Here is a 25,503-nt window from a genome sequence, read left to right on the forward strand (position 1 = left end):
AGTAGCAGTTATTAGGCACCACTTTTGATCTCTAGAGAGCATTTTTTTTCTCTGTTTACAGTGAAGTTTGAGCTTTCTCTTGGGGATCAATTTATGCACTTTCATGTTACGTGGCTTAAGTGTTAAAGGAGGAGTGGGAGAACTGCTATGGGGTTCCTGATTTTCCCTGTGTCCTTGCTCAGGTTGCAGATCCCCAGCCTTGCCTCACTCTCTGCCTTCTGGCATTTAGTCTCAGTGTTGTGACAAAGAAAGCATTTGTCTTGCTTTGTCTTCTTCCCTTCTTCTTGTCTTTTTCCTTCTTATTCCCTTGGCCGTGCCATGCTGAAGTCAGCGTGTGGTACCTAGAGCATCACTACCAGCTCTAGCATTAGCCCAGTGCAAATACTCCCTAGTGCTGTGCTGTGGCAGAGGATTTCGTGCCAAGTGAATATTGGTTTTGTAGGAACATGCCCAAGGTCATAGTGACACAAAAAGTCTTGCTGGTTCAATGGCAAGTAAGTGTTTGCTGAGAACAGGAGTGGCTGGAGTTACCTGGTTCAGTGGCTTAGGGGTGCAGTCGCTATGTTTAATGCTTCATGTGAAGTGCAGATGGAGAGGAAAGGAGAGCAGGAGGTGTGAAGCTGGATGAGATCTGCAAGGGATGAGCAAGCTCCTTGCAAAGAGCATGAGTAGACCTTGCAGCATGCCTGGGAAAGCTTGGCAAAGGGCAGTGTGCTGGCTTTGGGAGGAGCTGGCATCCAAAGGTTGCTCAGCCTCGTTCCCTTTTCTTCAATCTCCCTGGTTTGAAAACACTCTGTTTTGCTTCCCTCTGTGGAAGCAGGTTAAAACAACCTCCTGTGTACAGGGTGCCATCCATCTGGGTGCACTCTGTGCGCGCTGAGCTCCTTGCTCGCATCCCTTGTGGATCCCATTTCCAAACTCCATCCGATGGAGGCTGAGGAATTCTTCCCGTGATGAGGAGCTGTGGCAGAGCCGCTCGCACAAGGGGCTTGTGGCAGATTAACGAGAGAGTCTTTTAAGATGATGTTTGATTTGCAAGAGGGACTTTGATGTTTTAGACCCAAGAACATGATGCTTTCAACTCCACCCTGCCCTGCCTGCCTCCAGCACTGCCTTCATTTTGCTTGCTACCATCTCTCTGCCTCCAGCACTTGATTTTGCTTTTAGATCTTCCAATGGTCCAGCTTTTTTCCTTGCTGCCCACCCCTCCTGACTCGCAGTTATAGACTGTGTAGTCCTGTTCTCATCCTGCTCCTTCTCTATCTACTGTGGCCTATGCTGCTGGCATCACCAGTGTCAGCCCTGTGAGGTTCTGGGCTGTTCTTTCCCAAGTGGGGACAGGCTGCTGTGCTTGCAGTTTACATTTCAGTTGTGGTGGCTTTTAGAAGTGAAGAGATAAGTGACTCTATCACCATATTCCAGTGTTTAAAGGGTGGCTACGAAGGAGATGGAGACTCCCTTTTTACAAGGAGTTATGTCTTTACAAGGGATGATGGGCACAAGTTACTCCTGGGGAGATAGAACTTGGCAGTAGAAGATTTATCATGATGAGAACAGCCATTGGAATGATCTTCCCAGGGAAGTGGTGACTCCCCAGTGTTGGACACTGTTGAGATTGGGCTGGACAGGGTGCTGGGACATGTAGTCTAGGTCATGCTTTGCTAGAAAGGTTGGACCAGATGATCCTTGAGGTTCCTTCCAGCGTGGTATTCCATGATCTGACAGCCCTGTGCCGATGTCGGTATGGCCTGGGATGTGCTGGGCTGTGGGGACGACACCTCCTTGTCCATCACCCAGTGAGCCCTGGCTGATGTAATTAATATTGATGGTGGGGAGGCTGGTCCTGGGAAGAGGAGTAGATGTGCACAGAGGAGTAGATGTGCACAGAGGAGTAAATGTGCACACGAGTAGATGTGCACAGAGGAGGAGTAGCTGTGCACACAGGAGTAAGTGTGCACAGAGGAGTAGATGTGCACAGGCGAGATGGGGCTGGAGCAGCCTCCCCGGTCTCCATGGCAACGGGCACCTCATGCAGAATTAATGCCAGCCTTGGCTGGCCTGACCCGGCTCCATCCCCGGGGCCTCGCGATTCCCTCTGCCCTTTTGGGAGCAGGGAAGCCCCCGCAGCAGCTCAGCCCTGCTCTGTGCTGGTGTCCTTTGCCTTTAGGCAGAGGCTGCCCAGAGAAGCTGTGGCTGCCCCATCTCTGGCAGTGTTCAAGGACGGGGCTTGGAGCAACCTGCTCTAATGGAAGGTGTCCCTGCCCGTGGCAGGGGGTTGGAACTGGATGAGCTTTAAGGTCCCTTCCAACCCAAACCATTCTCTGATTCTATGATTCACCCTGTGTGGCCTATATCCTATATATATCCTGGTGTAGCCCATGAGTGATGTCCCCATCCTTTGGACACCCCTTGCTGCAGAGATTCAGGGCTGTGCCTGCCCAGAGCACAGTTATCATGTATTTGTTAGCCTTTCCTCTCTCCTACCCTTCCCCATCAGTGGTCCATCCCACCCTCCCATCTCAGTCGTGAGCTGTAATCAAGTCTCCCGCTGTGCTTCTCTGATTGCTTTCCTCAGCCTGTTCAGAGAAGGGATGCACTCCCCTGGGATCTGGAGCAGGTCCAGGCTGGCAAACACATGCTCTGCCTTCAGCAGGCAGGTCTGGCTGGGGGCATGGAGCTGCCAGGAATCACCTGTGCATTTCCCACATTGAGGGCCCTCCTCCCTTGGCAAGATTCTTATTGAGGAGAAAGCTTTGGTCCAGGGGAAAGGAATGCACCAGAGCCCCTCTTAGCCAGGCTCTATGGCCAGGGAATGGAAGCAGGATGCAACAAGCAGTCAGCAAGCTGCTCCTGTTGCACTTTCTTCTTTTCAGTGCAGTGGAAAAGAGCAATTTTGACATTACATTTATGATTATTGTTATTAAGCCAGAGAAACATTTTAATGTGAATGCTCGGGGCTTATTAGACAGACCTCTTCACCCCAAGATCTCAAAGCACTTGATGAAGGCAGCTTGTTATTAATCCCTACTAGTTGTATTGAGCTACTTACCTGCTGACACTGGGGGGTTGGTGATTATTGTTATTTGCATGTTTTGTAAATGGGAGAACCAAGGTGCAGAACTGGATGGGGAGAAGCTGGAAGCAGAAGCTGCTCTCCATTCATCCTCCCTGCCTGCAGCCTGTTGCCATCGCCCTGCTGCTTGTCCTTGCTCTGGTCCAGGAGGCTGGGAAGAAGGCTGGGATGGATTGAGGAGCTGGCCAAGGGCTCTACCTGGAGCACTGGGTGCAAATGGTGCTGGAGGGGGACCAGAGAAGGGCAATGGAGCTGGTGCAGGGCCTGGAGCACAATGATGAGGAACGGCTGAGGGACCTGGGGAGGTTTAGTCTGGAGAGGAGAAGGCTCAGGGGTGACCTTATTGCTCTCTACAACTGCCTGACAGGAGGATGGAGCCAGCAGGGGGCTGGTCTCTGCTCCCAAGGGATGGGACAAGAGGAAACGGCCTCAAGCTGCCCCAGGGGAGGTTTAGATGGAGCTGAGGAACAATTCCTTCCCTAGAGGGTGCTCAGGCATTGGAACAGGCTGCCCAGGGCAGTGCTGGAGTCACCGTCCCTGCAAGTGTTCACACACCATGTAGCCAAGACCCTCAGTGCCATGGGTTAGTGGTGGCAGTGCTGGGGAACGGTAGGACTGGATGAGCTTAAAGGTCTTTTCCAACCTGGTTGATTCTATGGTTCTGTGATTCATTTGCCCTTTCTCTTGGGACTTCCCTTCACCAGCATCCTTCTCCCTGCTGCCCGCAGCTCCATGTGTGGCTCGCTGCCATTCCGGCGGTGGCTCTGGCCATCCCTGTTGGCCACGGCAGAGCTGTCCTATTCTCAGCTGTCCTTCCAGCCACTTTGGGCATCTGCAGGCACTGTTGGATGCGAGGAGGTGGAGCTGGTGCCATCTGTGCCCGCGCAGCCCGCTCACGGAGATGCGGAGCTGAACCTTGGCAGGGGCATCCCATCCTGCTCCCTCCCTGCTGCTCACTAGGGGCTGCTTGAGGAAGTGTCATGGATAGGGGGGGATGCCTGGAGCTGAAGCAGTGTCACTGTTCCTGGTGCAGTGGGTAGTCTGTCTGTGTGCAGGAGCAGCTCGGTTTGGATCAATGCTGGCAGCTCCTGGCCTGGACCACAGCAAGAAGCGCTCTCCTACCCTGACTCTCACTCTTCCCACCCCAGTTTCAGGTGCCAGCATAGATGGGATCCCAAAGGCTCCTCTCAGCTTGTCATCACTCTCCTTTCCCCTTTTCTTTGCTCATGGTTTTCAATGCAGGCATCCCGCTCTGTGTTGGTCCAGGCTGGGAAAGGTGTTTCTGTCACTTGGTTGCTATCCCTGTCTGGCAACGCTGCCTTTTGGAGTAGCCAGCCCCTTTCTCCCAGTGTTTCCTATGACCACCCCACACTGCAGCCCCCCGGGGCCAGGCAGGATCTGCCCTGCAGATGGCCGTGTGGTAAATGGACACCATGGTCCATTTACTATTACCATAACCCCAAGTTCCCTCCCCATCTGCTCGTCCCTGGCTGGCAGCAGGCATACAGCTGTGGCTCCAGCTGTTGTGGGGTGGATGCTTCCCAGCATGTTCCCTTTGCCTGTTGGAGAATGGCCTGTGCTCCACTCTGGGCTGTTGGGAGGAGAGGCCAGAGCACTTTGATGTGCCCCTCACCTTCCCCAATTAGCCAGAGGGCAAGAAACCCTCCTTAGCATCCCTCTGTGCTCTGCCCTGACCAAGGGGTCACTGCAGGCCACCAGGCAGAGCCTCAGAGCACAGCTTATGTGAGCTGGAGCCAAGGCTCTGAACACAGTCAGGTCTTTCCCCTAGCCTTGATCTCTTCTAAAAGCCTTTCTTGCTTTTGCAGGCTGAGCCTGGGGCTGCTGAGGGAGAGGAGACTGCTGTGTCCCCCCCATGCTGACTCAGGTGTGAAGTATTGATAGCAACACCTTCTCCTTTTCCCTCCTCTCCAGGAAGTGCACTGCTTCATTATTATTATTATTGTTGTTGTTATTTATTATCCTGTTTCTGCTCCAGTGCTGCTAAGAGACACGGCGAGGCTTGGCTGCTATTCAGCGTGCTTACAATAAGCCCGAGCCCTCCCTTTTGTTCTATACAGCTTGCTGGAGTGTTGTATAAATACCTCACTTGAGCTGTTTCTCTCCCTCATCTTTGGCAGCTCAGGAGGTTTGGGAAAGGTCAGCTCCTTGCTGTAGCTTTTTGCTGCTCCAGACAAGTGCTGCTCTCATTGTGTGCCAAATGCCTCGCTGCGCCTTATCCGTGCAGCTCTGGAATGGTTCAACCAGACCGCTGCTTCGCTTCAGACCCAGCCTGTTCTCTGACCTCACTGCACAGCCTTGCCCTGTGCTTTGTAGGCACTTTTAAGGCAGTTTTGAGCAAGCATTGAGAGATCCCACCTCCCTTCTGCATCCAGGAACAGGCTGCAGCCTCCAGCATCCCAAGCAGGCGCTCTGTTGCAAGCCTTCCAGCGTCTGCCCTGCAGAGGTGTCCATCATAGCTGGCTCAAAAGCATCCAGCTGCAGTGTTGCTGTGGGTAAGGCAGGCTTTGGGCTTGGTTTCAACCAGTGTATGTCTGTGGGGTGATGTAGGAGGCATGCTGGTAGGGAAATGTATGGTCGCTACCCTGGTGATGCTATTCAGATGTCCCTAGAGGGGCAGCAGACAGAGCCCTGGTGCCTCTGTGCATTCCTGGTCACTGGTGCTTGTTCCAGTTGGGTAGGCAGGTAGATGATTTCCTTGTGGGGTGTTTTGGATAGCAGAGTCTTCACCAGCGCCAGTGGGAGTCAAATTTAAGAGGTCCTTGTATCTCTGTACACTTTATCTGCTGCCTGGGGTTTATTCGGGCTGTCACATACAAGCATGAGGACAAGAGCACTTTGTGCCTCACTTACGACTGCTTCTGCCCACACCCAGCCAAGTGCTTCTGTCTGTGGTGGCTCTGAAAGGGAATGGGTTGTGAAGGCTTGGTTGGTGCTGAGTACCCTGGGACTGGGCTGAAGCCCTTGCCTTGGATGTGTGAGGCTCCTTTCCCATACTCTATGAGGCAAAAGATGAGCAGAAGAGCTCAAGAAAGGAGAGACATCCTTGTCTGACACCCTAGACGTGCTTTCCACTGTGGTTTCCCTATCTCTAAGTGTGCTGGTGAGCCTCAGCCAGTGTGTCCTGAAGACAAGTGTCTTCAGACATGCATCTCTTCCCCCTTGCATTCAAGCAGGCACCTGATTGAGCTCCTTTCCAAGCTGCATCTTCATCCAGCATCTTCTGTGCTCACCAGCTCCCGTCCCATCGCTGGGTCTGATCTAAGGCAGCTCCATCTCTGCCTCCCCTACAACTGGTGGCAGATAATGCACTGCACAGTTACACTAATGCTCCACAGGCCTGTGCCTTGGGATTAGGGGACAGGATGAATCCCTGCTTGTCCTGCATTGCACATTACTCACTTGCACACCTCCCCTCTAATATCAGAGCTCAACATGTTCATCTGCATTAAGTGGGGGGGAAAAGAGAAGGAGCAGCGATGGGAAGAGCAGGAGAGACTACCCAAGCGCTTCATAAAGATGATGAATTGCCTTTAGATATTGGGCAGGAGAGGGAGAGAGTTCTTTTATTTGATGATATTAGTCTCTTAGTGGCGCGTTGTTGCTGTTCATATGAGCTCAAAATCTTCAGGCAGTCAAAGGCAAACGCTCGGGAATTGAAGTGTAAATGAGCCGCTGTCGAGCGGTTTATTTTGCCTTTTATGAGTTCTTGTTCTCTCCTTATGTGGGTCAATCTGCAGGGATGGAGGAGCTGCTGCTGCCTGGGGGTGCAGTGGGTGCTGGGACTGCGCTTGGTTCAGCGGGTGGGCATGTAGGATGATGTGCATGCAGCACGATGCAGGGGGTGATGTGCAGGAAGGGTGATGCAGGGGGTGATGTGCAGGCAGGGTGATGCAGGGGATGATGTGCATGAAGGGTGATGTGCAGGCAGGGTGATACAGGGGGTGAGGTGCATGCAGGGTAATGCGCATGCAGGGTCATGCAGGGAGTGATGTGCATGTAGGGTGATGTGCATGCAGGGTGGTACAGCAGGTATGTGGTGCCTGCCTGCATGCGCATATTGGGAGCGCAGGGCTGTGCTCATGGCAGAAACCACCAGGTAGAAGCTACTCTGGCATCTCTTGCCCTCACTGTGCCTGGAGACCCCTGTTCTCTCCCTTCCTCCTTCCCACTGAAGAATGCCGTTTCCCCCCCACATTAGCAATTCAGATGCTGAACTGGTCCGTGCCGGCTGCTCTGATTAGTGCATGTGATAAAAAGATGTGCATCTTCTTCAGAGAGACACCAGCCACGTGGTTTGGCTGCTTTGCATAAACACTGATGCATAAAACAGTGTGTGCGTGGGGGACAATCTGTCCCACACTGGGATAGGTGAGGAAGGGTTCTAGGGAGAGCAAGTGCTTTCTGGAGCCCTAGGGATGCTCCTCTATGTCTGGAGGGGTTTGGAGGCATCCCCCTGCTCATGAGCTGGTTCTTGACTTCCTTGCTGTGGGGCAGAGCTGGTGACAGACCTTCTTTCTCCAGTTCACACTGGCAATTAGTAGAACAGGCAGCATGGAGTGAGAAGGAGCACTGAAGGGGTTTGATAGCTCATTTTGAACCATGTACCCCAGCCTTTTCCCTCCCTGTCCTTGCATAGCGTGAAGGTGCTTAGCACACATCCTGCCTTACTTGACCCCTCTCAAAGGGCAGCAGGGCTCAGTCACTCAGGAGAAGCTGTCATGGAGACAGTGTGGATGGTTGTGCGGTGCCTGAGGACAAAAGGGGGTGCTGCTTCCAGGGGAGCCTCCCTTCAGAGGCAGCTTTCTCTGTGTCACAGCCTTTATCAGCCCCACTGTCCATGCTGCCCTTCCCCATGCTGCCTGCTCTTCATGGTACCAGCACGATGGAGGAGGTTAATGTCCATGCTATGGGTACAGGCAAGAGATGGGGCCTTAGGGTGCATCAGCCCTAGCAGGGCAGACCCTTGTCCTCAGGCATGGGATGAGCAGCTCAAATGCATCCTTGGCGTCCCTGGAGGACAAAGCTTAACTACCTGGTTCCTGGATGTGTCGGGATGCTGACACCCCTGCCTTAAGCCAAGAAAGGACCTTGCTGTGCCTTGAGGATCCTCTTGCTGGCACTGCCCTCGAAGTCCTGGATGGGTGCTGGTCTGCATCCTCCTTTTCACAAAAGGCTCATCCATCTCTATGTGTGTGCCTGCAGCGTGCCGAGGGATGCTGTGCGGGTTCGGGGCGGTGTGTGAGAGGAGCCCCACCGACCCCTCTCAAGCCTCGTGTGTCTGCAAGAAGACAGCTTGTCCCGTGGTGGTGGCTCCTGTCTGCGGCTCTGATTATTCCACCTACAGCAACGAGTGTGAGCTGGAGAAGGCCCAGTGCAACCAACAGAGGCGGATCAAAGTCATCAGCAAGGGACCATGTGGTGAGTGTGAGCTCTTCTGCTCTCAGGAGGTGACCATGATGTCCTGAGCTCATGTTATCACTGTGGTGCTGGTGATGTACTGGTGGATGGGAATAGGTCTGGTCTAGTGTGATGTGTCCCTGCCCATGGCAGGGGGTTGGAACTAGATGATCTTAAGGTCCTTTCCAGCCCAAACCATTCTGTGATGGGAAGGGACATTGAGGGAATCACCAACAACTCCTTGATGATCACCAGAGTGCAACAAGAGGCACAATGATGGCCAAAGCCATTCAAGAGGTGTGCAGCAACCCAGTGACCACAATACCTCCCTACTGTGGGTCATATCTACTACAGCTAGAAGCTGGAGGGACCAGGCATATAAACAGGCTGGGTGGGCTGATGAAAGCCAGCCTGGCATTCCCCAGCTGTGAGCAAGGAGCTGTGTAAATGAGACCCCAGTCTCCTCATCTCAGAGTAAATTAACTTGACCTTTCTCTCCTGCAGCGCTCTGCCTTGCAATAAATCCGCACCCAGTGCTCCTGCTGAGCTCTTGTCAGAGGGAGGAGAGCACCGAGTGATTTATTCCAAATCAGAATCATAAAGAAGTGACAAATAAGGAGGGGAAAAAAGAGACCAAAAAAAGAAGCTGGCGAATAAATTTTGGCCCTTCCCTGTCACTGAGGAAATTGTTCCTTGAGCTCTGCCTCTAATGATGGTTTGCAGGAGGTGCTGTAAGGAGCCTTTTTCTGCTCATCTGATGGAGCAGGAGGCCGGTGGAGAGCATGTGCAGGGAAGGGAGCTTGCAGCAAGGCTGAGGGGTTTGGAAAGGAAGGGCTCTGCCTGGAGTGCCAGGTGGGGAGTGAGCTCCCTTCCTTGTGAGTCATGGGTTTGGGTTTGGGGTTGGTCCCACAGCCGCACGGTCCTGCCTGCCTCTGTGGACATCCTGGTTGCTCAGGACCAGGTAGAATCATAGAATCAACTGGGTTAGAAAAAACCTTTAAGCTCATCAAGTCCAGCGTTCCCCAGCACTGCCAAGGCCACCACTAACCCATGGCACTGAGGACCTCGTCTACACGGTGTGCGAACACTTCCAGGGACGGTGACTCCAGCATTGCCCTGGGCAGCCTCTTGCAATGCCTGAGCACCCTTTGGGGAAGGAATTGTTCCTCATCTCCATCTAAACCTGCCCTGGTGCAGCTTGAGGCTGTTTCCTCTTGTCCTAAGGTACATGGGTCCAGCATCCACTGAAGCTGATAGAAGGACGTCCCTTGCCATCATGTATGATTCTTGGCACTCAGAGGGACTGGGGATCATAGAATCATAGAATGATTGGGTCAGAAAGGACCTTAAGATCATCCAGTTCCAACCCCCTGCCCCGGGCAGGGACACCTTCCACTAGAGCAGGTTGCTCCAAGCCCCTGTGTCCAACCTGGCCTTGAACACTGCCAGGGATGGGGCAGCCACAGCTTCTCTGGGCACCCTGTGCCAGCGCCTCAGCACCCTCACAGGGAAGAACTTCTTCCTTGTATCCAACCTGACCTTCCCCTGTTTCAGTTTAAACCATCTATAGGTAGCTATCATGGTGTGTCAGGCTTATTCATCCCATGGGAGCAGCTCACGCCTGTGCCTTGCCCTGTCCTTTCCTATATAGGCTCCAAGGACCCCTGCGCAGAGGTGACCTGCAGCTTCGGCAGCACATGTGTGCGCTCCACCGATGGCCAGTCGGCCAAGTGCGTGTGCCCATCGTCCTGCAGCGGCGTGCCCGAGAGCCCCGTGTGCGGCAGCGACGGCAGGGACTACCGCAGCGAGTGCCAGCTCAACAAGCACGCCTGTGACAAGCAGGAGAATGTCTTCAAGAAGTTCGATGGCGCCTGCGGTGAGTCCTCTTGTTGCCTTATAAACCTTCCCCCTTGGATTGAGAGCAGTGGGGAATGGCAAAGCACATTTGCTGTCATAGAGTCACAGACTGGTTTGTGTTGGAAGGGACCTTAAAGCTCATCCAGTTCCAACCCCCTGCCACGGGCAGGGACACCTTCCGCTCGAGCAGGTTGCTCCAAGCCCCGTCCAACCTGCCAGGGATGAAGCATTTACCACTTCTTCGGGCAACCTGTTCCACTCGTCACCACCCTCACAGTAAAGAACTTCTTCCTTATATCCAACCTGAACTTCCCCTGTTTAAGCTTAAACCCATTACCCCTTATCCTATCGCTACAGTCCCTGATGAAGAGTCCCTCTCCAGCGTCCTTGTAGCCCCCCTTCAGATACTGGAAGCTGCTCTGAGGTCTTCACACAGCCCCAGTGTTCTCAGCCTCTCTTTGTATGTCTTCATCAGCTCAAAAACAGGCTGGGCAGAAGAAGGTCACTTTGTGGGTGATGGCTTCTGAAACTCGGATCAAACCTGCAGCATTTGGCTGTGGTTGGTTGTTCTTGGGACCCAGTGACCTACGAAGCAGTGGGAACATCTGTGCTCCCTCCTTTTCCTCCTGCTATTTCTCGGGCTGGAATGCCCTGGCTGCTGGCTTTGGCAAGAAGCCCTTTGCTAGGTGACATCCGAGGGCCTGTGGGCAAGCAGCTCCCTTTAATTAAAGGAGCCCAGCAGGCTCAGATCCCAGAGCACAACCACTGTGAGGACAGCTTCCTCTTGGGCTAACAGTGGCTGTGGATCCTGGTAATTAAAAGCAACTGTATTCATTAGGGAAACCATGAGATCAGGCAGGACATGTGCCAGACCAGTGTTTGTCCCCGGGGGAAGGAGTGTGGGAGTGTGTTTGGGCAGGCTGCAAACCCCGAAGAGCTTGAATTGTGTTTGCACTGCTCAGTCCCAAATAGGGTGAGATGGGTGCAAGTGGGAGGTGCACAAGACGTGCTGTCACACCAGGTTTGTAGGGCAGAGAACAGGCTTTTGAGCCTCGCTGCTCCTTTGAGGTCCTCCTGGTTTTAGCTGGGCATCAGCAGGAGCTCAGGCAGATGGGTTACAGAGCCTGAAAATAGCCGAAGGTCTTTGTGCTCTGTTGGGTGTGCATTGTAGGGCTTGAGGATGTACTCCAAGGTAGAGGAGGGAGCAGGGATGAAGAGTCACACACAGAGTCCCCATCATACGGTCCCTGAGATAAATCTCTGCATCTGCCTCATCCCCAACCCCTCTGATGTGGTCAGTCCCCACCTCCTCATCTGTTCCGCATCCCTGCCCCACTACAGCAGCCTCATTTACCCACAGCCCCTTGAGTCCACACAAGATGTTCTTGTTTTATTAGGGTTGTAGAAGCCTCCAAGGAGGTAACACATCCCTGTCTGTTTGCTGGTGGGGCAGCAGCGAGCACAGGCAGCTCTTGCCAGAGGGGGAATAAGAGATGGATTGGGCAGGTCCTGTGGGAGCTCCTCCGTCTGCTTCGTTTCCATGATTACTGCATATGCTAAAGTGGTTAAAGCAAAAGACTTCAGCTGTGACCCTGTCCTAGGCCAGCCTTCTCCAAGGGATGTAGGGGTGGCCAGAAGGGAAGTCCCTTTCCAGCTTGTAAGAGGCTGGGGATATGGGGTATTGTGTTGTTTTCCCACCTTGTCATCCTGGGACTGGTTGATGCAGGGATTTCAGAGTAGTAGGATTAAAGGGGGGAGAGATTTGATCATGTTTCTGCAATTGCAGACAATGAATCAGCACTCTGCAGGTTCCCTGCTTGGCAAGGAAGAGGAAAACCTGGAGTCAGGGATTAGTGAACAGTCAGCACCAGGTTTACCCGTGTCTTTGGTATGCTAATATGAGCTCAGCTCATCAGTGAGGGTGATCCGGATAAGCCTAGATTAGAGCAGTGGTGCAAGGCAGTGTGTGGCCCTGGCTGCCTTCCATGCTCTTCCAGCACTTTGGGAAGACAGGGAGGGAGAGTGGGATGGGAGTACCAAACATCTTGTAATGCCCTTTGGACTTAGGAGGTTTGCCTGGGTCAGGGTGCCCTTAGACAGAGGGGAGTGAAGGCAGCTCAGGATGGGAAAAGAGGCAGAGCTCATTCCATCCAGCCGTCACTTTGGAATGGGTGAGTGTGTGCAGAGTCCTTACGTGCGCGGATGTCCAGTCTTGAGGAAGAGCACTGAGTACCCTTGGGGAAGGATTGGAGGCTCTTGGTGCCAGCCAAAGGGAAGGAGGGCAGGTCAGGAAGCACCCCTGTGGGCAGGGTGTGATTGTACCTAACTGTGTGCCCTGTCTCTGTGCACAGACCCTTGTAAAGGCGTCCTCAACGACATGAACCGTGTGTGCCGGGTGAACCCCCGCACCCGGCGGGTAGAGCTGCTCTCCCGCCCCGAGACCTGTCCCCCAAAGAAGGAGCTTGTGTGCGGTGACGATGGGGTGACTTATGACAACGAGTGCGTGATGGGGCGCTCGGGGGCCATCCGGGGACTGGAGATCCAGAAGGTGCGTTCAGGGCAGTGCCAGCATCAGGGTAAGTACATCCCTGCTTCCTTGGGAATGATGGGAGCGTTCAGATTCCTGCTCCCTGCCCCTGCGGTGGGTTTGAGCAGTGCTGTCGCTTCTCCCCACAGACAAATGCAAGGATGAGTGCAAGTTCAACGCTGTGTGCTTGAACCGCCGCGGCACCACTCGCTGCTCCTGCGACCGCATCTCTTGCGATGGTACCTACCGGCCCGTGTGCGCCCGCGACAGCCGCACCTACAGCAACGACTGCGAGCGCCGCAAGGCAGAGTGCCACCAGAAGGCTGCCATCCCAGTAAAGCACAGTGGACCCTGTGGTAAGCACTGGTGCCACCAGGCTGGTCACCCACAGGAACACTGGTACCCCCACATCACTCGCTTCCCAGCCCCAGCAGCCACTTTAAGCCCAGACTGTATCAGTCCATTCAAGGCAGGTGATGCTGGAAAGCTGCGGGTAAGTAAGTTGTGAGTGGATGCTCACCCTGAGCAAGACACAGGTTCTCTTCAGTGGTGCGGCCAACAAGCCCTGAATATCCATTCCTGCCTGTTGGTTTTCCTTTCACAGTCCTCCTCTGTGTGTGTGTGTGTGTTCCTCCTTGGTCTTGTTTCTGATGTGCTCAATAACACAGGGAGGAGTCATTTGTGTTTAAACAGCACCAAGTGTCTGTGATGTCCAGCTGGTTTCTCTCATTCACCACCATGGCCAAGGGCACATCCACCACCATGCAGTTCCCGTGCAGCCCATGCCATTCATTTCTCCTCCCAGGGTAGTGCCAGTCCCAAGCTCCTTCCATGCTTCCCCCTCCATGCCTGCCTGCTTCTCTCAGCTCCAGGTATCTCCATAAGGAACTCTTCCCAGCGTACCCGCTCTTTGGACTTCTCACCGCGTCTTTGTCTCGTCTCTGGGAGCAGCTTTTGACCTTTTCCAATGGATGCTTTTCAGGAGGATGTGATAGGATGGGACTTTGTGTCCTTAGGATGTTGGGAACATCCAATTTTAACATCATTGCACAGAGAATGAAGGAAGTTAAACACAGCCACTGAATTGATTTGTATGAGTTGGACTCTTTCATTTAAGCTCAAATTGGTTTTTCCTACATCTGGAACTGTGTCCTATTATTTTAACCTGATGTTTCATAAGGTATCAGCTGTATCAAACCTTCTGAAACACTTGGAAATTAGGCCCCATGTTGTGGATCTGTTTTGTTGGCTTTGTACTCCTGCAGTGGGTTGTTAATGCTGCCAGCCCAGCTGCTTGAAACCCCTTTTGTCAGGCTCCCAAAATCACACTCAATACAATCACAAACTGTGATTTTTAATCATCCCTTTCACTGTGTTTCTGGTGGATGAACGATTAGGAGTCATTTCCCCACGTTCTCCCTATAGGAAGATCAACACAGGCACTTTTCAGTCCTCTCTGCTGCAGGGAGCTGGTGCTGGATGGCAACCAGAAGCCTTGCCAAGAAGCTGGGCAAGCCTGGAACTCATTTTCCTGCCCTGTTGTGCCCCTGTGGAGGTGTGAGTAGCCACTGGGGCTGGCATGGGGCTGCTCATGGCGAGGCAGGCTGCCTTGGTGCAGGCACACAAAGTGAGGTGTCTGTGGCTCCTGAGATGCACTGGGGCCAGGAGATGGTGTTTGCAGCTGGGTCATTGGGTGCTGATGCCCTGGGCTCTCCACAAACCCTTCCTGTACCTCCTTTAGCATCAGGACCTTGCTGAGGCTTCCCAAATTCCTAGGGTGAGCAGAGGACTTGTGCTGGTAGTTATGAGCTGTCAGACATGACATAGATCATTCCCAGCCCATTCAGTGCAGTGAGGCCAGTGGGCAGTAGGATCTGGTCCCTATACATCTGCTGTTCCTCTCTTTCATTTTAGCCTCTCTTCCTGCAGGCGAGGACAGCAGATGCGCACATCTGCTTTCAGGAGCTGCACCCTTATGGGGTGGGAGCAAACAGAGCCTGTAATCCAGGGAAGCAGATCAAAGCTGGGGCTCTGCCTGCCAAAGCCGAGGCTTTCACATCCACACGACAGCTCCAGGCAGCCCTGTAGCAAACCACCATGAGGTGTGGGCAAGCCTTTGGTCTCCCCATCAGCTTAGGAAAGCATGTTCTGCCTGAGCCTGTTGGAAAGAAAGCATGTCGTCCTCTGTGGCACCAGTTCAGGCTCAGTGTGAGATGGGAAATGGATTTAGAAGTGGAGATTGGGGCGATGATGCTGCTTTCCAGCTGGTGTGACAACATAGATCACTGTTGGTGGCACCAGCTTCTCTCCTGGCTGTTGGAGGTTTCTGTGGGCTGCAGGGTGCAGTCCTCATGGCACACTCAGCAGTGGGTGAGACCAGGGGCTGAGGGAGCCACAGGCTCTGTCTGCATCCAGCATGCATAATGGGGAGCATGGGGACTTCATCCATGTGCTGTGAGGATGAAGGAGATGCACGGAGCTGGGGAAGGAAAGGGAAAAGGAAAGGAAAAGGAAAAAGGAAAGGAAATGGAAAGGGAAAGAGAAAAGGAAAAGGAAGGACATTAGTATGGTCACTGTTTTAATCTCCCACACATACCTGTCTAAGAAACTCTAAGCTCTGCTGCTCTTTTCCTGCAGCAAGGCAAAGGAGGCAAAGCCAAACAAAACAGTCCAGGCCTTGTTTTAACCCTTCTCTACTTTGGCACCATGATGGTGCAGCCGAGAAAAAAGGGATGGGATGAGACCAATGTGGACAGGAGGTGGAGGGAAGGTGTCTGTAGTTGCATCTGTCTTTTCCTCTCTGCCTCTCTCTGCTCTTCCTTCCCCGTCTCTTTCTCCCTCTGCTTTCTCTCTCTTTCCTTTCTCGTCTGTGTCTTGTGTTTTACAGTGTTGCCTGTTTGGAGGAAGGAATTGTGTCCTCGCAGCACCCTCCTGCTCCCTACCCGGACATCTCTGCTAGGAGGTCGGCTCTCTCCCCTTCTCCATAGCCAGGGACAGTCCTGGCCTCTTCTCAGTGCTCCCTACCTCTCTAATTTTGCTTGAGAGCCCCTGGGATGGAGACATTGCCCTGGGTTTGCTCCCATCCCTCATCCCAAACACTTCCTGCTGGAATGGAAATGCCTCACAGTGCAGTGGGGTCTTGTCCGGTGCTTGCTGTGGCTTGACCCTCCGAGGCACATGAGAGTGGGAGCAGAGGTGGGTGCTGTGAGCTCCCTGCTCCTTAGCAAGCCCCTCTTTGGCTCGTACATCAGTCTGGATTGCTCCTGGTTGATCTTACCTCTCCTTTTGCCCTCAACTAACCCCCCGTTCTTCCCCACCTCCTCCTTCCCAGAGACTTCTACCTGCCTGGGTCTGTGCTGCTTGTCCCTCTGCTCTCCATAGTGTGTGTCACGCTTGTCTGTGCAAGTCCAGCGGGCAGGGGATCCACAGGGATTGCAGCTCCTCTCCCCAGTACCCAGCAAAGCACCATGTGCCTTTTGGAAGCACTGAGGAACTGTACTCAGATGTGGTTCTTCCCTAGGAATACTCCCTGTGGAGCTGGTGCCGGAGCCCGCTGGGTGTCATGGGCACAGATTGATGGGGTGTGATGGGTTACAGAGCAGCTTCAGAGCCTCTTCTCCATAGCCACCCATTGAGCAGGAGAGCTCAGTGTCCCCAGGGCTTGGTTAGGGCTTGGGAGCAGGTAGGGATCAATGCCGAATGAGCATTTAGCTTGCTCCGTGCCTCAGTTTCCCTGCCTACAGCATGGAGATGGGCGAGGAATCAAAGCAGGTCTTGATTATAGCACAGCTTAAGGTCCTTGCTCAGTAGGTCCTCATTATATCCACCCACATCAAAACTGGTTCCAGATCTGAGGGTGCCCAAGGCTGCATGTGATAATTCACAGGCTGAGTTTCAGGCTGTGAATGAACTTCATGTGCCCCATCTCCGCAGGTTTGCCTGCTCCAGGAGGGCAAGGAATGACAGGGTAGTGTTCTCCATCAGGCCTGGCACCTCCCTGCACTCTCACTCTTGCTCCCCAAGACAGGAGAGTGAATTTGGACTTCAAATGAGTGAATGCATTTGCTTCGTGCTTAGCTCGTTGCATCCTTACTGCCTGTGTCCAGCAGAGGAGCTTTCTCCATGTGTCTCTGTGTTTGAGGGACATCATTATGGCATAGATGTTGTTTTAAAGAAGAGAAACACAAGCAGGAGATGGGAGCAGCATCACAGGGCTCAGCACAGCAGGGAGCTGGTCCTTGGGAACTGCTCAAAGACTCTTCTGCTGCAGGGAAGTTGGGATGCAGTTGAAAGAGCTGGATTGAATTGAAGTAGTGTCCATGTGCCTGAGCATCTCCCTCTTCCCTGTTCCTATGCAGACCTTTGGCTCTAGGTTTTGACTTGGTAGGTGCTTCCCAAAGAGCCAAATCCAAAGTTCAGGCTTGGATGTGCCCATGGGCCATTTCTTGCTGGTTGAGAGCATGCAGCCAGGCTCCTGAGGGCTCAAGCCTTGCTCTTGCTCTGCAGATACGCCACTTGGTCCTTGCTCAGTCCTTGTTTGCCTGTTACATCCGTCTCGTCTTGGCTGCATTGTCTGTTCCCCACATGTGTTTTGTCATGTGTCCTTGTCAGTGTTCCACACGGATTAAATCTGTGCCCTTTGCTTGCCCCACGTCCTCAGGGTCTTGTCCTGAGGCACAAGAACAGGTTGTTGGCAGTGCTGGGTCTCTCCCCAGCAGCATGGCCAGTGCTTCTGGGTGGTGGAGAGCATTCCTGAAGAGACATGTGAGCAGGCTGGGAACTGAGGGGACCATAAGTAGGGCTGAACATGGAGTTGGATGCAGCCTTTTCTCTTTGCTATCACCATCATTGGTGATGGGCATCTTGAAGGAAAGGTGCCATGAGCTTGGCTAGCAGCTCCAGTCTGTGAGCAGAGGGGACTGCTGCTACCTCTCAGCCTGCAACACATGCTATGGGGCATTACCCATCCCCAGGGAGCCAGATTCCCAAGGACTGGGCTGAAGCAAGGATACCAGGTCTCTTTTTCCTGTTGCCCAGCAGCTCCGTGTTCTTTCCAGCATCATGGAGGCGAAGGGAGCTGACATGGGGAGAGGAGAGACAGGCTGTGTGGTGAAGCCCAATGTCCTCTCTAGCCAGGTCTTCCTGGGTATTGCCATAGAGGGTATTAAATGAGCTATTCAGGAGGATGTGGACCTCAGTGAAGGGAGCTGTCCCTCTGTGAGCTTTTTGGCTACTGGTGCCAGGTATGATGTGATGATGCAGTGAGAGTCCTGGAGCACCAAGAACCACACTGAGAAGGGCTTTCTGCTGCCTCTTGCCCTGTCATCTGCCACAGAGCTGGTTGTTCAGATCTGACTTTACAGCGTTGTGGCACCACTGCTGCCTGCAAAGTGCCAGCAATGAGGAGCATCAGTCTGTGCTGCCCTCCCTCAACACATGATGTGAGCTGCTGGGGACACCCAGACAATGGGGTTTGGTGGGATGATCCCACTTTAAGCCAGCCCCTTGAGGCAGAGTGTAGCTGGGATGGGATGGAGCAGACAAGTCAGGAATCCTCTTCACAGCGTGCAGGGAGAAGACCTTGTGCCTGCTTCCCATCCCTAACCTCTGCCACGCATGGGGATGATGCTGAGGGTGGCATGGAGGGTGCAGGGTGCCACGGGCAGGAGCAATGTGCATTTGCCATGGCTTGGGGCAGGCAGGCGCGGGGCTGAGGCTGGGGATGCTGGCATGCCTTGCTGTGCGCAGTGCCACGGGATGCTGTGGGAGCAGCGGATTCAAACCAGTGTCTTTCTCTCTATATCCCTATGCAGACCTGGGCACGCCGAGCCCGTGCCTGAGTGTGGAGTGCACCTTTGGGGCCACGTGCGTGGTGAAGAACCAAGAGGCTGTGTGTGAGTGCCAGCAAGTGTGCCAGGGCCGCTATGACCCAGTGTGTGGCACTGACAACCGCACCTACGGCAACCCCTGTGAGCTCGACTCCATGGCCTGCGTGCTCAAGAGGGAGATCAAAGTGAAGCACAAGGGGCCCTGCGGTAAGAGCTGATCCCATTGGAACTCATCCAGCTCCAAGCCCCTGCCACAGGCAGGGACACCTTCCACTAGAGCAGGTTGCTCCAAGCCCCTGTGTCCAACCTGGCCTTGAACACTGCCAGGGATGGGGCAGCCACAGCTTCTCTGGGCACCCTGTGCCAGCGCCTCAGCACCCTCACAGGGAAGAACTTCCTAATATCACATCTAACTCTCCCTTTTGTCAGGTTAAAACCATCCCTCCTTGTCCTGTCCCTACATCCCTTGTCTAAAGCCTGTCTCCAGGTTTCTTGTAGCCCTTTTCAGCACTGGAAGGCTGCTATAAGCAGCCCCATTCCCGACCTGCGGAGCGCAGGCATAGCTGCAGGCTTTGTGCTCTAGATAGAAACCTCCTGTCCAACAGTCTGCACAAACCAAGCAGGGGGCTGTAGCATCTTCCCTCCCCCATGCAAAGACAGCAGCTGCTGTGTGAAAGAGAAATAAGAAAGCCCATCTTGGAGCCAAATTCCTCATGCACTGAATGGCAGGGAAGGAAGAGGGTGTTTGAAGGGGAAAATGAAGCCGTGAATCACTAAATACCCAGGAGTCAGGGGATGTGCTGGCTGGAGTCTGGTCTCTCCTGCAGTGAGTGATGGCTCATTGAGTTATTAGGAAGATAAACGTCTTCTCTGACCCAGACTGCATGTGATGTGTGTGTTTGCAGCAGGCATGTGAGGGTCCCTCTATGGGATGTATCAGGGTGATGTGAATGCTGCTGTGGTATCCATGGGTCCAGCACTGCTGCACCCTGATGAACCAGGGGAAGACAATATCCGCTTTCCCATCCAACTCCATCCCACCCTGATGTGTGAATCCTGCTGCCTCTCTCCCCTGGGACACAGGCTGCTGGGATGCTGCTCCCTCCTCCCAGGGCTGGGACTGATTTATCACTCCTCATAATTTCCCCCAGCCTCGTGCTCTCTTCCACCTCCTATTTAGCTGTGTCAGCTCCAGAGACACTTCATCACTGTTACTCCTGGTTCTGATGGCTTTTATGGGTAGTTATTGCCTCGGACCCTGACTCTTCCTCCTCCTGCAGCCCTCACCTCTGCTCCTTCCCTTGCACTGCTTCTAACAAGGCTGCTAGGATGAGGAGGAGGAGGTTGCTGTGGGGCTTTATTTCATAGCATCACTGAGTGGTTTAGGTTGGAAGGAACCTTAAAGCTCATTCAGTTCCAACCCCCTGCCACAGGCAGGGACACCTTCCACTGGATGAGGTTGCTCCAAGCCCCTGTGTCCAACCTGGCCTTGAATACTGCCAGGGATGGGGCAGCCACAGCTTCTCTGGGCACCCTGTGCCAGCGCCTCAGCACTCTCACAGGGAAGAACTTCTGCCTAATATCGCATCTAACTCTTCCCTTTGCCAGTTTAAAGCTATTCCCTTTGTCCTGTCCCTACATGCCCACATCAACAGCTCCTCTCTCCATTACACAGCGATGCCTTACCTGCTGTTCTAACCTCCTGCTCTTGTCCCTTGTGTGCACAGACCGCTGTGGCAAATGCCAGTTTGGAGCCATCTGCGAGGCGGAGACGGGGCGATGCGTGTGCCCCACCGAGTGCGTGCCCTCCTCGCAGCCCGTCTGCGGCACCGACGGCAACACGTACGGCAGCGAGTGCGAGCTCCACGTGCGGGCCTGCACGCAGCAGACCAACATCCTGGTGGCAGCACAAGGAGACTGCAGTGAGTCCGGCACCGTCCCCTTCTTCCCTCCTCTCGTTCCCATGGCATTTCAGAGAGGATGCTCAGCCCCGCTGACCACCCAGCCCTGCTGAAATGCTTGGATGTGCCCATCCAAGGCTCCCCTTCTTCCCTCCTCCCATTCTCATGGCATTTCAAAGAGAAGATGCTTAGTGCCATTGGCCACCTCAGCCCTGCTGGGATGCTTGGATGTGATCATCCAAGGCTCACCTTGTAGCATTGTAGCCCATGGGTTTGCCTAACCCTAACCCCAGGGTTGGGATGTGGGTCTCCCTAGTGCTCCTCCTGGTGCCTTTAATGGTTGTTTTGAGGGCTTCCCAGGAGATCAACTCCAGAGTAACAGGGTGTCATGGTTGAGACCCCGTGGAAGCAAGGACATAGGGACACCCAAGAGCCTGGCCCTGGTTTGGTCACTTGGACACCCTCCCTGAGGCTTTTCACCTTGTCTGGTGTGATTTTTCCCTTTCAGCTTTACAAGAATTGGGCATCTTCAGTCTCTCAAGCAGTTTCTCCATTTAAAACCCAACTGTTATGCTTTTCCCATCATAGATGGTATCTGCCCTCTGAGCCAAGCAAAGAAACTGGGTTAATAGCCATTGAGCCAAACAAATTGGGTTAAAGCCATGTTAATAGCTACCACCAGAACTGAAAGCATTGGGGATCTGTTTGATAACACAGTTCATCTCAGTAGCTTTCCTTTCCTTCCATCCTCTGGGGTTCATTCCTCTTTGCTCATGTGTTTCCTCCCCACTCCCCAGCACAGGGAACTGTCTGTGCTCGTTTCTTAATGAATTAAAAGCCCTGCTTAGGTTCTTCGTTACGATAAATGCTGCTTCAGTTAAAGCAATGCCCTGAGCCTCATAAAACCTGTCCAGCTGGGGCTGGTGTTCCAGGGCTGAACTGTGCATGGAGATGCTCTCTACATATGGGAGAGAACCGAGTGTGACAGATCACTCTCATTGCTCTGCGGGTGCTGTGCGCAGGAGGAGGCTGAAATCAGAATACACCATGAGAGTAAATGGGATTTATTACTGGTGGCCTAGGAAAAGCTTTGGGACACAACACCTATGCTGATGGGAATGAGGAATGCTCAGGACTGACACAAGCAGGATGGAGAGAGGAGGTGGCTGGTCTCTTCCAAGGAATGACGGATAGAACAAGAGGAAACGGCCTCAAGCTGCCCCAGGGGAGGTTTAGATGGAGATGAGGAACAATTCCTTCCCCAAAGGGTGCTCAGGCATTGGAACAGGCTGCCCAGGGCAGTGCTGGAGTCACTGTCCCTGCAAGTGTTCACACACCGTGTAGCCGAGGCCCTCAGTGCTATGGGTTAGTGGTGGCCAGGGCAGTGCTGGGGAACGGTTGGACTTGAAGATCTTAAAAGTCTTTTCCAACCCAATTGATTCCATGATTCTATGACACCTTTCCATTGCAGACTCTTTGCATGCTTTAAACAAGCAATACCAAACCGCTCTGGCGAAGGAGATCTTCTTGCCTCTGAGGGCACGTTGTTCGCAGTCCGCATCGCTATGCCATGGGGCAGTTGTCCACAAAAGCCCCTTCAGTGCATGACCATGGTTCTTTCCTGTCACACAGAGTCCTGCGGCAGCTCGGTGTGCTCCTTCGGCAGCCGCTGTGTCGGTGGGCAGTGCGTGTGCCCGCGCTGCGAGAGGCAGCCCCTCGCGCCCGTGTGTGGCACCGATGGCATCACCTACCCCAACCAGTGCGAGCTGCGTGTGGCCTCCTGCCAGCACAAGAAGAGCATCGAGGTTGCCCGGATGGGGCCGTGTGAGGATGGTAGGTTAACGCCGTCCCTCCAGCCGTGAAGGTGGGAATGGGGGGGGAAAGGGTGAGGATGGACACAGTGTGCTGCTCGGCTGTGGCCAACTGCACCATGATGATGGACACCCTGACATCCCCAGCAGGTCCATGCCAATGATGCTCTCCTTCCCTCCTGGAGAGCCAGCCCCTATCACCCTGCACACTGCGTCCCTTTCCCCTTTGTCTTTCTATATCCAGCAGTAATGAGAGGCGACACCACTTAATGAGCTGGGCAAGGAGCTGATCACTGCTTTAATTTCACACTTCAGAAGGTCACGGGAAACAGAGATGTTCCTGGAATAGGGAGCCTGGCTGCTGCTTTGCTTCCCCCTGCCCCAGGGCTGCTCCCATGGCCAGGATTGAGTCAGCACTGAGCACCAAGGAAGGTCCTGGGGTTGGCTGCACGATGCTTGGCCAGGCTAAGAGCTAAGAACCTGCTGAGTTTTCCCACTGCAGGGGGATAGCTCTGGGTTAACGCTGGCTGAATCCAGGAACCAGAGGTGCTGACCTGTTGAGCTGATATTCTCCGACTCATTGAACATGTAGTCTAGCTGGAAAGGACTTCAGTGCCATGGCAAAGTTTAGGCAGAGGAGAAGACATAACATGGTGTTTGATCACAGCCCTCCTTGGGGAGTTTCAGGCTGATGTCCCTCTGGGAACGGATCTTAAATAATTCTCTGTGTAATGCCAAATCCCAGCCTTTGATCAGTCAATAAAAAGGGCCAGGTTTTCCTTTCTCCCCCCTCTTCCCCTTTAAGAAGCCTTTGAAATCAGGAACATATCTCTCTTGCTGCTGGAGCTCTGAGCATCTAATGGAGAGGCAGCCAGGGTAGGGACAGGTTTTATATATTGTTATGAATATCTGCATAACTGAACTTCACATTAACCCCAACCCCATCCCTCCCTCTGCTCTGTTTTCCATGTCTATATTATCAGCAGCAATCTCTCTGCTGCACGATGTGTTTGGGAGGGCAGAATGGGAAGGAGTCAGATCAAAGCATGGAGTTAAGCTGTCACTAAGTCAAGTGGCATCCCTTCCTCCTGTGCATGGCTATTAGATATCTGATCTCCAGGTAGCCTACAGGGTGCTGGTAGCTGCAGGATCCTTGCTTTAGGTTCTGCAGTGATGCTGTGGAGAGGAATATCTCAGGCCAACTGCTAAAGCATCACTTTGCAGTTTTCATTATGTAGGCTTGTGACAGCAGTGGAAGAATCTGTGTTCTCCAAGGGAGAGGGATCTTCTTTGAGGTCCAGCATTAGCATCCTAATATATATGGGTCCAGGATTCTGGGGTTGCAGAGGGTAAATCTGCTGTGATTTGGATGGTTCTGTTGACTGCAAGGGCACAGCCTCATGTCAAGGTGAGGGCTTTGTCCCCGTGCCCTCTGCTTTCCCCCTTCTCACCATCATCCTCCTTCACTGCAGAGTGTGGCTCGGGGGGCTCGGGCTCCGGCGACGGTAGTGAGTGTGACCAGGACCGGTGCCGGCAGTATGGGGGCTGGTGGGACGAGGATGCAGAGGATGACCGCTGTGTGTGTGACTTCACCTGCCTGGCAGTGCCACGCAACCCGGTAAGCACGCTCAGCACCGCCGGGCTGCACGCTGCTCCCCTCCTCTCTTCTCCCTGATGCCTTTCCTGCATGCTTCCTGGGCAGGAGAGAGCATCCCGTGGATAAGGAACCTGCCTTCCTATGCCAGGGGCTGCCCTCAGCGGCTTCCCTCCATGTCCTGGCAGGTTTGTGGCTCTGATGGTGTGACCTACACCAACGAGTGTGAGCTGAAGAAGACACGGTGTGAAAAGCGCCAGGATCTCTATGTCACTAGCCAAGGAGCCTGTCGTGGTGAGTCCCCAAAGGCAGCCGGCCTGGTGTCCTGCAGGGACATGTCCCCTGTCCCTGGGGCTAAGCAAGGAAGTGCTCACTAAGGACACAGCAGTGTCTGTGTTGGTTTAGTTGATCCCTGCTGCATCATTCCTGTTTCATGCCCTTTGTTTTCCCTTGCCAAGGGTAGGACTTCTCCTCATCACTTGTTCCCAGCATCTCTGTAAGGACTATGTGGCTTTGCAGGGTGGTACTTTGGCAACACTGCCCTGTGCCAAGGATAACCTGTGCCTCTGCCTTCCCCTGCAGCCCTTGCCACGACCCCACCACCTCTCCTGGTTGTGCACTGCAGCCAGACCATCTACGGATGCTGCCCAGACAACATGACCTTGGCGCTTGGAGTGGGTGCTGCTGGATGCCCAAGTGAGTGAATATTGTGTTCCCACCTTGGTGGGCATGAAGGACCTTCAGGGATGGCTGGAAGGCAGGAGAGAGCAGGTGGAGCAGGGATTTGGGGTCCCATCCCATGGGAAACATCCCATTCTTCAGCTAACTAGTGACTCTCAGGCTCCATTTACCCCCAGCTCCAGGCTTACAGCATGCACAATATGGAGATGTGCGCACATGCTTCACCTTCTATATCTACTAGTGATGCTCTTGGTCCTTGCAACAGCCCCAGGTTGATTTCCAGGTCTAAGTCCATCTCAAATGCAGGAAGACTGGATGGTGGCACCCCTGGCAGTGTTCAAGGCCAGGTTGGACACAGGGGCTTGGAGCAACCTGCTCTAGTTGAAGGTGTCCCTGCCCGTGGAACTAAATGAGCTTTAAGGTCCCTTCCAAAACAAAGCATCCTATGATTCAGCTGCATGCATGCTGGATGCCCCAGAAGGTGCCCTAGGGCCAGAATTTGCCTTCAACCCATTGCTAGAGGCTGAGGGCTTTTACCTGGCCTGAGCAACACAAGTATTGCTTGTATCCTTGCACTGCAGGCTGAGCTTTCAGGTCCACCTTCTGCAGGCCACCCCATGGCTGGTGACTGCAAAGTGCAGGAAGCTGAGCTGGCAAATGCTTCATTAATATTGATTAAATGATTGTCAGAGCGAGCACTTAAGCAGGAGCAGCACTTTGAAAGGCATTAGCAAGCTCTTACCAGCTGAGGCTGTGACCACCTATTCGGGAAACCCATTACCCTGTGGTGGCATGGTTCACACTATGCTTGGG

The 25,503-nt window shown here is 53.6% G+C and overlaps 1 protein-coding gene across 5 annotated transcripts in view; it reads left to right on the forward strand.

Annotated features, from left to right (window-relative positions):
* AGRN (agrin) overlaps window positions 1-25,503 on the forward strand; it is a 109,644-nt gene that overhangs the window by 60,799 nt on the left and 23,342 nt on the right. For all 5 annotated transcript variants that reach the window (XM_030507766.1, XM_030507769.1, XM_030507765.1 and 2 more), the window contains 10 exons: window positions 8,297-8,512; window positions 10,143-10,367; window positions 12,700-12,924; window positions 13,025-13,231; window positions 18,689-18,910; window positions 20,431-20,625; window positions 22,237-22,437; window positions 23,888-24,033; window positions 24,198-24,303; window positions 24,592-24,705. In XM_030507766.1, the coding sequence (XP_030363626.1) occupies window positions 8,297-8,512; window positions 10,143-10,367; window positions 12,700-12,924; window positions 13,025-13,231; window positions 18,689-18,910; window positions 20,431-20,625; window positions 22,237-22,437; window positions 23,888-24,033; window positions 24,198-24,303; window positions 24,592-24,705 (1,857 nt within the window). The remainder of the gene's footprint in view (window positions 1-8,296; window positions 8,513-10,142; window positions 10,368-12,699; window positions 12,925-13,024; window positions 13,232-18,688; window positions 18,911-20,430; window positions 20,626-22,236; window positions 22,438-23,887; window positions 24,034-24,197; window positions 24,304-24,591; window positions 24,706-25,503) is intronic.

This window comes from Strigops habroptila, chromosome 16, assembly GCF_004027225.2.
Source record: "Strigops habroptila isolate Jane chromosome 16, bStrHab1.2.pri, whole genome shotgun sequence".
In the NCBI taxonomy this organism is placed as follows: domain Eukaryota; kingdom Metazoa; phylum Chordata; class Aves; order Psittaciformes; family Psittacidae; genus Strigops; species Strigops habroptila.